General features: G+C 38.2%; 1 protein-coding gene across 1 annotated transcript in view; it reads left to right on the top strand.

Moving 5' to 3' along the window:
- The first annotated feature begins 2,059 nt into the window (after positions 1 to 2,059).
- Positions 2,060 to 12,984, top strand: part of LOC107680182 (serine-rich coiled-coil domain-containing protein 1-like) — a 38,647-nt gene continuing 27,722 nt past the window's right edge. Inside the window, exons 1-3 of the mRNA XM_016475969.1 lie at positions 2,060 to 2,249; positions 4,260 to 5,432; positions 8,297 to 8,481. Of these exons, the coding sequence (XP_016331455.1) occupies positions 4,286 to 5,432; positions 8,297 to 8,481 (1,332 nt within the window). The 5' untranslated portion in view covers positions 2,060 to 2,249; positions 4,260 to 4,285. The remainder of the gene's footprint in view (positions 2,250 to 4,259; positions 5,433 to 8,296; positions 8,482 to 12,984) is intronic.

Raw genomic sequence — 12,984 nt, forward strand, 5'->3', positions numbered from 1 at the left:
GATACGAGGGTCTGTATTACTTACTATTGGAGAAAGTGTAACGGTCAACTTGGATCATTAAATGATAAGCTGTTTCCTCTAAAAAGCTGTTTATTCAGCGTAGTGAAGCCTCTCCTCCATTGACATCCATTCAAAAAAACAACCTCTCCCCCAAGAAAACGGCCTCTAGTCTCCGTTCCCACATACTGCCAAAGCGGAAACATTAGCCGTTACGCTTTTTTGGCTAAAGGTTGTTGTGGCTAGAAGGGATACAGCAAAAACCGGAAGCTAACAATAAATTTAATTTTCTACCTATTATTGTGTTTTATTAACGTCTACACCTACCCCAACCCTAAACCTACCCCTTACAATAATGCAAAAATAGTAATTATTGTTGTACAGTGTGAGAAAAATTACGCTATAGCCTATTGATGTGCGCATGCCCAGTAGTTTTTGCTGTATACCTTCTAGCCTTAACTGGTTTCAGGCTTGCCTTCTGCAAATTTTTCTCGCCAATCAGACGCTCTATTCGCGTTTGGTGTGAACGCAGCATTACACATAGGATTACATTGCGCATAGGATTACATAGTTTACACAGAACAAACAATAATTAGTTGCTTTTACACAATATGAATTGAATTCCTTTTAGACTCAACGTAATCATAAATGAATAACCAGTTTAGTCTCAAATACCATAAACATTAGCTGCTTCTCAAACGGAACTTAGAAGCTCAAATTTGTAACAACAGAGACATCACGTGGAATTCCAAAGAATTGCAGCAGGCTGTAGAGGAATTTATCCCAGCGATGTTATGGGATTCAGGCTAACGTTGCTGTACGTTGTAAAAACGTGATATTTTACAGGAGTGATTTAACTCATGCACTTTTGTATTTCATGGCTGGATCAGCTAATGAGTTAGATATTTTTCTCTTAGACTTATAATATCGGGCGGACCATTTTAATTTTATTAATAATAATAATTACAGCTATAAGATATGGTTTTACTGCTTGCTTACAGAAAAAAAACACTTGACAATGAAAACTGAAGAATGTAATATAATTAAAAGTGCTTCACTGGCCTAGATTTGTTAAAAATACTGCTTTGATTCCTTCCAAACAACTGATGGACATTTACTCTGCGTTAATGCTACATATACAATGTATAGAACATCATAAATACATCAGTAGGCCTAAACAACGACCACCTCACCTGCAACTGAAGATCTTATGTCTGCGGTTTCCTTAAAAATAAAATAAAAATGAAATAAGCTGATTATATATGGATATTAACATAAACAACCCCCAAATAAATGTTTTTTTCCCCATAATAAATATTTAAAAAAATCACAGTAAACAGCATGTTACAGATCTAATTTATGCAAACAATGAAGTAAAATTAAATGGGGCCAGAGTATAATAAAAATAAATAAATAAACAAACAAACAAACAAAGACGAAAAGCTTACCACTTCACTGACAAATCGATATTTATTTTTCTTAAAGGGGTCATATGATGCGATTTCAAGTTTTCCTTTCTCTTTGGAGTGTTACAAGCGCCTATTGATGTGCGCATGCCCAGTAGTTTTTGCTGTATACCTTCTAGCCTTAACTGGTTTCAGGCTTGCCTTCTGCAAATTTTTCTCGCCAATTGATGTCAGAGGTGTCTGGGCTCCTAAGAGCGACCCCTAGTGTCGGAAACTTCAGCACAACGTCGAAGTGACTGACTGAAAGGGAATTTCACTTTTCTGTGCACAAGTCTTTGCACTACATAAAGACACTCTAATGCTGCGTTCACACCAAACGCGAATAGAGCGTCAAATTCGCGTCTATTACATGCTCTAATAGAATTTCTGCTTTTACATTTAGCTGTCACAAAATGACGGAGAAAAGCTATGAAAAGATATTTATAAATTTAAACAATTTTTTCATATACAAGGAATTCCAATAATGATGATACAGATAATTGTGTGATTACACTCTTTTATTTGACCATCCCAGGACTACTGCACGCACCTGTGTGCCGTCTTTAAATGACGCTCACGCAGGTACCTTGCGTCATTCTCAGAGGCGGAAACGCGGAAGCAAAGCGCGAGCACATTCCACGTCACTTGATGTGGATTTAGCGCGAGCGAGAGCCAGGATCCTGACAGGAGAATTTAGCGCTTTGACGTGAAAGTCGCCGGATGTGATGCCACGAGCATTTTGGCTTCACGCTCAAACTGACAGCGAAGGGAATATCAACGGGTTGTAAACTGAGGTTTCATCGCAAGGTAATGTTTGTGTGCGGAGCTGTTCCTGCGGTCAGAGCGCGTGTAACGATAGAAGGCGGCTGCTGTATGTCGCCGTTTTATTGGTTATTCAGTGTTTCTTGACGCCGTGTGTCCATCAGTGCAGCTGCTGATATGATGGGTATATCTAATAATAGGTCTGTATTGCGCAAATGCTGTGTCTCAAAACATAGCGAGATACCTAAATAGCATGTTTGGAGCTTTGTAGCAGTGCTGCGATTCCCAAATATGATGTACGCGCGTATGATGCCCAAAAATGCTATTTAGAGAGGCAGATAACATCAGATTGTTGGGTATGGGCCTTTTTGCTTTGATTAATAGATATTCACACTTTATGGATATTCTTCTTTGGCATAGTTTCGCCTTAGATTTTATGCCAGATTTATTTAAATTACTTCTAATTTCATTGTTGCTAGCGTATAATGTTTCTAAATGTTCGTTATGTCAAATATAATGTACATGTTTCCCACAAAACACTTACTGTTATAGCTTGTGTCTGCCATAATTTTTAACTTGCATAAAAGTTTCATGAGTTGGTTTGTTTTTTTATTACAACATTGGCATTGTCATGATTATTATGCTAAATATCTGAAAATAATTAAGTGTGCTGTAATGTTAGACTGCCATTACCTATTAAAACATGTCAGGTCAAGCAAGCTAAGTAACGCTGTCAAGGGTGCATCTCCAACTGTCACCACAAGGGTATGAGGTGTGTACATGTTTTGTAAATTTGTCAGAGGGAACACGTTTCACTGTGATTTTAGTACAGTACAGTATTAGCAGAAGGTCAGCACAGTATGCTTAATGTGCTGTAATTAATTGTGCTCAGCAAACAGTAATGCAGCTCCCCTGGATTTTTCCCTTGTGAATCTAAATCGTTTTGGCTATGGTGGGAAATTAAATTTTTGCCTATTAGACACAGAGGATGCAGAATTTTACCAGCCTTTCAGGTTTTTAGAAGCCAATTAATTAGTAAAGTGATATACAGTATTTTAATTCACATTTTCCCCACATTTGAGGACCACTGAGGACACTGTGGCTGATAGGTGGACTCTGACCTCTTTAAAATAATATGTCTGTGTCTGCTATTATTTTTTGGAACCCATTTTAGATTACCTCTAAAGTTGTTTGACTATTTTCTTTCATTTTTCCACTAAAATACTAAGAATAATACAAGAATAATGATGAATGAGAATATAACAAATGAAACATTGTCTTAAACTTTTCTTTCTTTCTTTTTGACAAATATTTAAAAATATTTGGAATTGTGCAAATGCCAAAATCAACTGAACATGCAGTGTGATACTTGGGATCACATATGTATATATTTTATATACATATGCATAACAGTTGTAAGAAAAGTGTAGTATTTGTTTTAATTCTAAAAAATAATTTGAATTTGGGAAAATAATTCTGTTTCTAATAATTCTAATTCTGTTATCAATCATAGTATCTTTCACAGATTTATTTTAAATAAAGTATATAGTATTCGTAAAGAAATTGTTAACAAGAATAAAAAGGTAGTAAACACAGTAACCAACAGTAATCTAGTAAGCCTGTGCTCACTGGGAATCATATTTTCTTAAACAAAGACCAGGTAATGCTCATTTTACATACAGTACACAGTGTATATGACATCGATATACAAACTGGATATAGAGCAGCACAGTTTGAAATATGAAAATGATTAATGCATTTGTCTTTTAGTTATTAGACAGAACTGTTAAACAAAGGAGGTGAACTAGTGAAGTCTCAAATGTGTTTTGCCAACTTTCCCTGCACCTGTTTATCAGACTATTAACAAATTGGTTCCTCAAGAGTTTGTTTTTGTTTCTAAATAACAGAATTTCTTGTCAGATGCGAGTCATGTTGCCTTGTAGAGAAGCCAAAATTACCAAAATTATTTGGCTGGTGGTTATTTCCAATCCTGTTTGTGTCTCTTTGTTAAGGCCGTCATGCTAATTCTGAGTCTGTCTTTTTACCTGTTTGCAGTGTGTCTGATCTGGTGCTCGATTTTAATGGGCGAATCAGGGACACGCCGCTCCACCCTGGTCTCCAGGCTTCCCATCTTTAGACGTAGTGTGCGAAAGAGGCAGGACTCGCTCCCCTCCTCACCCTCGTCCGGTGGTGTTGGCAATGGCGTTCACACTTCCTCTCCCTCCAGCACGAATTCCAGTTCCAGCAGCACGAGCAAACGGCGCAGCCTGTTCCGCACACCGTCCCTCAGCTTCCACAGTAAGAGGAACAGCGACCCAACCCAGCTCAGCCTGGACAATCGCAGCCAGGGATCTGAAGTCACCTTTCGAGATGGTTCCATCTCAAAGACGCGGCATTCATTCAGATTTGGCGGACACAAGAAGAAGATCACCCGATCTCAGACGGAAAACCTTGAGAAAGTGTCCGCTAATCGCAGCGTGTTTATTAATTGCATCAGCTCAGGGACCAATGAGGGAGATGATTCAGGGTTCCTCGATGATGTGAGCAGCAAGAGGTCTTCCAAGCATAAGAAGCAGCTGCTGCCCAAGTCCTTATCAGCTCACCAACGTTTTTCCAAGAACTTGTCCAATGTCCCAGACCAGGGTAAAGGTCAGGATGGTGTGGAAGATCCTCCTAAAACTGGTACCCCAGGTTCCTCGCCTGGAGAACTGGCTGAGAGTTCTCTACAGTCGCCCATGATCTCAGAAGACCGCACCACGGCAATAACACCATCTGATTTTGTTCACGTCGCTGAAGACTCTGTCTCAGAAGTTGACGCTTTGCCAGCCCCCAGTCCAGCTGCTCCACCTGAAAACTTCAGCCAAGCTGTTTCTCCGTCGCAGGTGCCCTTCTCCCCAGCCCAGGCCTGCACGGAAAAGCACTTACTGCCAGATACCAGCCACACAGCCAACACACAGCGTGAGAGCACCACTGCCCATACGGAACCAGTACTACTGCAGACAGTGAAAGAGCTGAACCCTAACACTAACCTTAATGCTAATGCTAACCCTGACCAGTCAGAGGCCAGTGAGATTGAGCAAGCTCCAGAACTGAGTGAGGACAGCAGCTCCAGCCCAGACGCCCGTGAAAGGCGGTCTAGGAACACTGTACTCATCCAGCAGGCAGGAAGATCATCAGGCCTGAGCAAACTAGAGACAAGGCCAAGTCACCTGAGAAAGCCGCACACAGGTAATGTCAGCAAACTCAGTTGCTGCTTTGTTTGTTTATATAGAAGAGCAAGTTTTGTGGGAAATTATTCACATGCTTGTTCCATGACAGAAACGTGTTAATCTTTGATCTTTAAACCAGTTTCACTAATCTTTCACTGAGATTTCATCTGTAGCTCTTATGACCTCAGAGCTTCCTAGATAACTTTCTGCTTTCACCAAGATAATGAACTGCTCTGATTGACACTTTAATTTCACATGAGGCCATGGATGCTGAAGTTTAAAAAAATGTTTGGAAAGACAAAAACAACGGAAAAGTTGGGTACTACAGGTATTCATGAAGTTGTTTTTTCTGGTTAAATTTGTTTTAAACGTGACAGCCAAATGAATTGTCTTCACAATGTTTTTGGTACATCGTAAGGCAAAATGATGTGACCAGCTATCTGCACGTTTTCTTGCTGTTACACAGCTACTTGCCAAAAAAAAAAAAAAAAAAGACCTATGTATTTATTATAAAAGAAGGGACCTCAGAGAGAGAGAATATACATGAATGAATATAGCACAGATATATGTAGAAACTTTTTTTATGGCAACAACAGTCAATTATATTGTGTAGTGGGTCAGTATACAAAATATTGAAAAATACTGTGATTGACCAATCAGCATGTAGTATTCCAGAGAGCCACGTAATATGCTAAATGAGAAGTCGGTTAATGCTGGAGAGATATCAGGCATCAGATACTATTAATGCCACATTATTCATTATTTGTAATGAATTAATCTTTCACATAGTTGATTATCATATTTGTGTTTTAAAAATGAAATTTAAGCCCTCATGTAATAACCTATAAAAGCTCTGCATAACATGTAACCTTAAACTGAATGTGTAACTGATCTTCACAGCTCTGGAACTGCTGAAAGCTTAAACTAGTATTTTTATACACGCAAACAAAAACTGGGAACTTTATTTAAAAAAAAACAAAAAAACATTCACCCCTCCCTTTAGAAGCAATACTTTATGCTCCAGTTTGGCTGTAGTTTTCTTATGACCTGTGATTTTCCCTTCTGTAAATTATACTTTGACATTATAAGTGCTTTCACTCCAGAATGCCTGTGGCTTAGAGGTTTATGGGAAACTAACCAGCTCCGCTGTATTGAATTTCCTGTAGTGATGATGACCTGATATTGGCTTTACTATGGATCCTCTTGCAGGAGAGAGTGAACTCTACACTCAGTGGTTTCATTTACAATTACAGGCTTGGTGTCTGTTGTTTACCATGTTGGCAGCATATTATTTTGGTAAAACAAGTATTCCATAAATTTGAGCCAGTTTATTTTTTGCATGCTTTTTCCTTGTGAATATATTTACAGCAATCACTGTTATTGTGTCTTTTTATGCAGGTTTTCTTGTGACTGTGTAGGTTTTGGGCTTTCACTGAATATCGGTATATTTCTTTGATTGTGAATATTTGTGTCAGTATAGGATCCAGGATTAAAGCATTTTTGATGATAGTACAGTACTGAAACATAATTAATGACTCTTTGTTAGACTGTTTCACCTATCCATGTTGTTTAGATTTTAATATCTAGGTTAAGAGATAAACTAAACTTATTTTGTGCAAATCTGATGCAGTGGGTGAGTTGTAGTTTGTGCCCTAGGCTTGACACTTTTTTCTTTGTGTATTTAATGTCTTTGCTACATGTTTTACATATTCTTTAGATTGTGACCTACAGCCTAAGTTAAAGTCCATTGAGATCTATCTATTTCTGTACATATGGTGAGATACTGTTGAAATTGTAATAATTCAGTTTAAGGGAGGAAACTTGGTAACAAGGTGGTTTCCATATTTATATTTTCCACTACATTTGAATATTGTTGTTTTCCATAGAAGTGCAATTCACAGTTGCAGTTTAAAGCCATTCATGTGTATCTTCCATAACACTTTATTGTAGCTTAAATATATAAAGTGTATATTTCGACGAAGGAGCGTCCAGCGGGCTTGCGACAACCACATGTGACGACCCCGTGCTGGACTCCGCTTCATCCACGGTGAAAGCCCATCCGGCGATCCACAGCGCAAAGTTGATGTATTTCCACAGCGACCAGCATGGATCAGCTCCAGGCATGATGAAGCGGATATCGTCCTCTTTTGGAAGGTCAAACAAAGTAGTTTCGCTTTCACAACGAAACACACAGCACCTTCACGACATGGCGGCGGTGGCAACAACAATACTACAGCGAGAATAAAAGTTACGCCTCCTTTCTTTGCGTGAACATTTGGGTGGCGTTATGCAAATCTTCCCACATTGTGACGTAGACATGTTGGGGGCGTGTTAGAACGAGCCGTTTTAGGTAGGCGTGGTTGACTCTTAACTTTTATAAAGAATATCTCTTTAGATTTGAGACTTTAGTCTTTGCAACTTTACAGATCTTCTTTATGCACCAAGAGCTTGTAACACTTCAAAGAGAAAGGAAAAACTGAAATCGCATCATATGACCCCTTTAAATATTTATTTGTGAAAAATACTGTCATCTAAAGTATGTTTGTTTAACACATTTATTTTTTTTAAATAATTTTTCAAATGATTTCAAATTTCTTAAATATTAATTAAAATAAATAAAATTATATCGGTTTTATATCGGCCACCCTGATTTTCAGTTATCGCATCGGCTGTCAAAAAAACAATATCGGTCGACCACTAATATATAAATACATATATCATATCATATATCATATCATATCATAATGTGTAATCTAATACAGTGAATTACGAAGTTTTGCAATTGTTATTGTCCACTGCTTCATAACTCAGAACTGTTGGGCAGCAGCTCTTTGTTTTGAGGGATATGATTCTTTATGATTCTCTAATCTATGTTTGTTACAGTGTCCATGTGCAGCAGTGTGAGCCCGTACCATGAGGTGATGCGCATGGAGAGACGTCTGCGGTCAGCCTCTGAGGGTGCAGGAGGACCCAGACTTCACCTCAACCTCAGGGATCCTCACTGCATGGAGGGCAACACTTTATACAAGCAGAGAACCAGTTCCTCATCTTCCAAACTGGGCAGCATGGTAAGTATAATGCCATTCCATTGCTCAAGCTCGCATTTTCAAAACACATAACTGTCTTGTAAAGCCATTGATGTAGACCAGGGGTGGCGAACTCCGGTCCTGGAGTGCCGCAGCCCTGCAGAGTTCAGCTCCAACCCTAATGAAAACTCACCTGCCTGTAGCTTCCTAGTAACCGTTCAGACCTTGATTAGCTTGTTCAGGTGTGTTTGATTAGGGTTGAAGCAAAACTCTGCAGGGCTGCGGCTCTCCAGGACCGACGTTCCCCACCCCTGATGTAGACTCTCACTGCGTCTTTCAGAGGGATTAAATTCCCTCCCAGCGATATAATCGCAGTGCTTAATTAAACACACAAATCCTCTCACACCATTTTACCCAGCAGAGCCATGGGTCACTTTCCCTCTGTAGAAGATTCCAGTGCCTGAACATGTAGAGTGCCTAAAAAGTTTTATTAAACCTCTAAGTTATGTTGTTTTGCAGAATTGTATCTTCAAAGGGATTGTTGAAATTTCAATAATTTTTTCATTTTTTCATTTCAAACCTGTACAACTTCCTTTTTCTTTGAACACAAACTAGAGTTATTATAGAGAAAAAACATAAATATAAAAACTAATTCATAAAAAAACTAATTCAGTAAAATAACAGTGACACAAATAAAGTATTTTTGAATCATGTACTGGTTGCTCGTTATGATGCAGTTTCAGTGAATGCAGACTGAGGCTTTCAAGCTTCAAAAAGACACGAAAGGAGATGAACACAGCTATTGTATGACTTCAGAATTCTTGTAATATATTGCATATATACAGTATATGCTAAATGCACATATATATGTGTATAATAATAGCCCCAGTACTCATTAACATTCATTAGGGGTGTGCCATATCATACCGTCCACGATAATACCGGTATACATTTTTACATGATAAAAAAGTGTCATATCGCGATATCAATGATATAGCGATGCAATGACGTTTGGCGCATTTACGTTCCCTAGCGCGCACAACAACACCATAAACCCAATAGGTGTGTTCGACTTGAAACAGCGCTACACAGACTGATCGGTGTATGACATCAAAGTATCGCGAGAGCAGTTCTAGAGCATATTCGAGCGCACACTCTTACCGTCAAAAATAGGCGAGGCACATATCTTTAGCGAAGCAGTGCGGAGAACCGCTTCTGAAACGTGCCTCGGCGCCGCTGGTGTAAACACAAGCATTGACTAGAGTGGCCGCGTCGGAGCCGTAACGCGCCGCAGACGCATGCAGTGTAAATTAGGGGTAAATAAGTTGTAAGTCACCGATCGGTCTGCTTCAAGTTGAACACAGCTGCTGCTGCCACCTTATGACAATAGATTTACACTTCGAATTAGGTAGTTTGTCATCGATGACAGTAGCTCATTGGAAAAGGATGGAAAATGCCCTTCATTTCGTTTGCACTAATAAATGCTGCTGCCTGCCAGCTGCAATCACCAATAAAATGTTGTTCCATGTTTTGTTTTTTCTGTATCGTCATAAAAATCGTTATCGCAAATATTCTTGAAATATCGTGATATCATTTTGAGGCTATATCACCCACCCCTAACATTCATTATATTGAAAAGGGTGGACAAGGTATTCTTCAAAAATTCACACTTTTGTATTCCACAGAATCAAGAAAGGCCAATTAAAGTCCAATCAAGAAAGACTAATTAAATAGAGAGCAGTTGTGTGTATTCAAGAGGTTTCAACTGATTGTAGTATAAATACACCTTTACTTAGAAGGTCCAGATTCTGTGGAGTCAGTATTGTGGCAGAACCTAGACCTGAAGAAAAAAGTACAATCAAATCTACTCTGAAAAGTAATTCAAAAGCCCAAAGCAGGTGAAAGATATAAGAACATTTCCAAGTCATTAAATATATGCTGTGGAATGCAGTTAAATCAATAATTACGAAATGGAAAAGTATGGCACTGCTGTGAATCAACCTAGAACAGTCTGTCCTCAAAAACTGAGCTACTGTGCGAGAAGCAGTTTTGTGTGATGAAACTTCAGTAATATCTAGTTCTCAACATAAAACAGTTTGAGCCTTTTTGTTCTGCAAGTATTTATTAAAGCCACCATATGTTTATTAAAAGCTGACTACAGACAAATATGGTCCTTTAATCTCTCCACAAGACCTCACAATGAACCTGTGGATTATGTGTAATAACAGGAGCACTGTTCACAGCAGGCCATTTGAAGTCCAACAGTGATTGTGTTGAAGTTTGTTAAAGGCGGTGGAGCACAAGCAGTTCTTTAATTCCTGTAGTGGTGTTTTCAGTGAGAACATATATATATATATATATATGTATGTATGTATGTATGTATGTATTATATATATATATACAGTGCTAACTGTTAGAATCATAAATTACTACCAAAGGCTTCAGATATACAAAGACGGTGCGCTCATATTATATTGGACGAAATGCAGTGTGCATTATGGTGTAACAAATACCGCCTTCTAAATAAGAGAGCCAGTTGCCAATCGGTAAAGTCATGACATCACTGCAGCTGCCATTAGAAGCTCTGGTCGCCATAGAAACAGTCATTGTCCTGAGACCCGCACTTGGGACTGACTGCATATGCACATTGGCTGGGCCAACCTGAAATATAAGCTTTTTATAACACTATTTGAGCATAAGAAGCAGCATTTACAGTTTATATCAAATTTTGTTGATAATTTGAAATATTTTTTTTAACTGTGAATGTGGCAAGCAGTTTTTGAAATTTCCGGATTTCCCCATTCAAGTAGATAGGACACCCAAAATAGCTGCCTGGAGGCATTGCAAATATGGCTGCCAAGTGAACAGACTTTCCTTGAAAGGGACTTTGGTACTGCACACTTTCAGCATGCTAAAACACTTTCAAATATTTAAAAAGGGTCTCTATTTAAATGTACCAATGCTGAAAATATATAGTCGACCTAACAGGATAGTAACAAGATAGTCAACCATACTAACCCATCCCTATATTCACTAGTAGCTTGCTGCTTGGAAATTTACACTGATTTGAAAACAGCTAAACTACTGTCCCACTACTGATAAATGTACACTATTATTAAAAAGTTTGAGGTTGTTGAGATTTTGTAATGGTTTTAAAAGAAGTCTCTTATGCCCACCAAGACTGCATTTATTTGATCGAAAATACAAAAAACAGCAATATTGTGAAATATTATTACAACTTAAAATAACTGTTCTATTTTAATATTTTTTTTTCTATTTTAATATATTGTAAGTTATTCCTGTGAAGCAAAGCTGAATTTTCAGCAGCCATTACACCAGTCTTCAGTGTCACATGATCCTTCAGAGGTCATTCTAATATATTAATTTGGTGATCAAGAAATGTTCCTTAAATTATCAATGTTCCTAAAGTTGTGCTGCTTAATATTTTGTGGAAACCATAATACAGGATTCTTTGATGAATAAAACGTTCAAAAGAACAGCAATTATTTGAAGTAGAAATCTTTTGTAACATTATAAATGTAACTTTTGAATCATTTAATGCATTCTTGCTGAATAAAACTATAATTTCCTTCAAGGAAAAAAAACCCTATTGACCCCAAACTTTTGAATGGTAGTATAAAGTTAGTAGTGACTATTTTTAGCTGGTGCCAGTCATTGGTGTTATAGGGCTGACAGATAAAGAATTAAGCTTGAGTGAGATTTTACACTGTATAGACAAAACCCTTACAGGAAAACAATTAGTAATATAAAACAATGGCTCATATTTTGCTAGTTCCTACAAAGTTATAAAGGCTTTGTTTGGTTTCTGAATAATGTAGCCCGCACCTGCACAGCTTGAGGCCAAAGTAATTGCTCTTGTTTTCCAGCGTAGCAGAGGAAAACGCCACATCCTGTGTTATTGTTCTTTAATGCTCGCTAAGGTGCCACTGCTAATTTGTCATCAAGTCATGTGCCATGCAAAATTTGAGAGTGAGCGTTACCTTTACTGTGGCTGGGCTGACCTGGCCTTTCCATTTACATTATCCTGTTTGGCAGTTGTTCTTGGATGAGGCTACATCCTGAAGGCAGCGTGTCTGAGCAGGTTTGTCACCAGAAATCGGAAATCTTAGGAAACATGCTATATTTTTTGGGTGACTTTGAGGATCCAGAATCTTGTATTCTTGAAGCTGTGCCAGATAAAGATAAATTTATATGTGAGCCTTTTAATTTTAATTTTAATTGCCGGATGAAACCGATTTGTTGAAGGAAACTCCTCTTCTACGGTGCAGTCGTTCTGCAGTCAAGTTCAGAGAAAGGGCAACATTTTGTGTTGTGCAAGCTGCACGGAACAATGAACATTGTTATCCGTGATGTCCGATTTGCGAATAAATGAGTCGGTTCTTAATGAATTAGTCTCAAACATGTCCCAAATTCAAAAGTTGTTTGTATGAATTGGTCTAATAACTGACTCGCTTACTGAAGCGTGAGTCATTTTCAAAATGAACTTAAGCATGAAAAACAGTGATATTTGTTTTAAAATGTTTT

Source organism: Sinocyclocheilus anshuiensis, unplaced genomic scaffold, assembly GCF_001515605.1.
Source record: "Sinocyclocheilus anshuiensis isolate Anshui unplaced genomic scaffold, SAMN03320099.WGS_v1.1 scaffold13, whole genome shotgun sequence".
NCBI classification, from domain to species: domain Eukaryota; kingdom Metazoa; phylum Chordata; class Actinopteri; order Cypriniformes; family Cyprinidae; genus Sinocyclocheilus; species Sinocyclocheilus anshuiensis.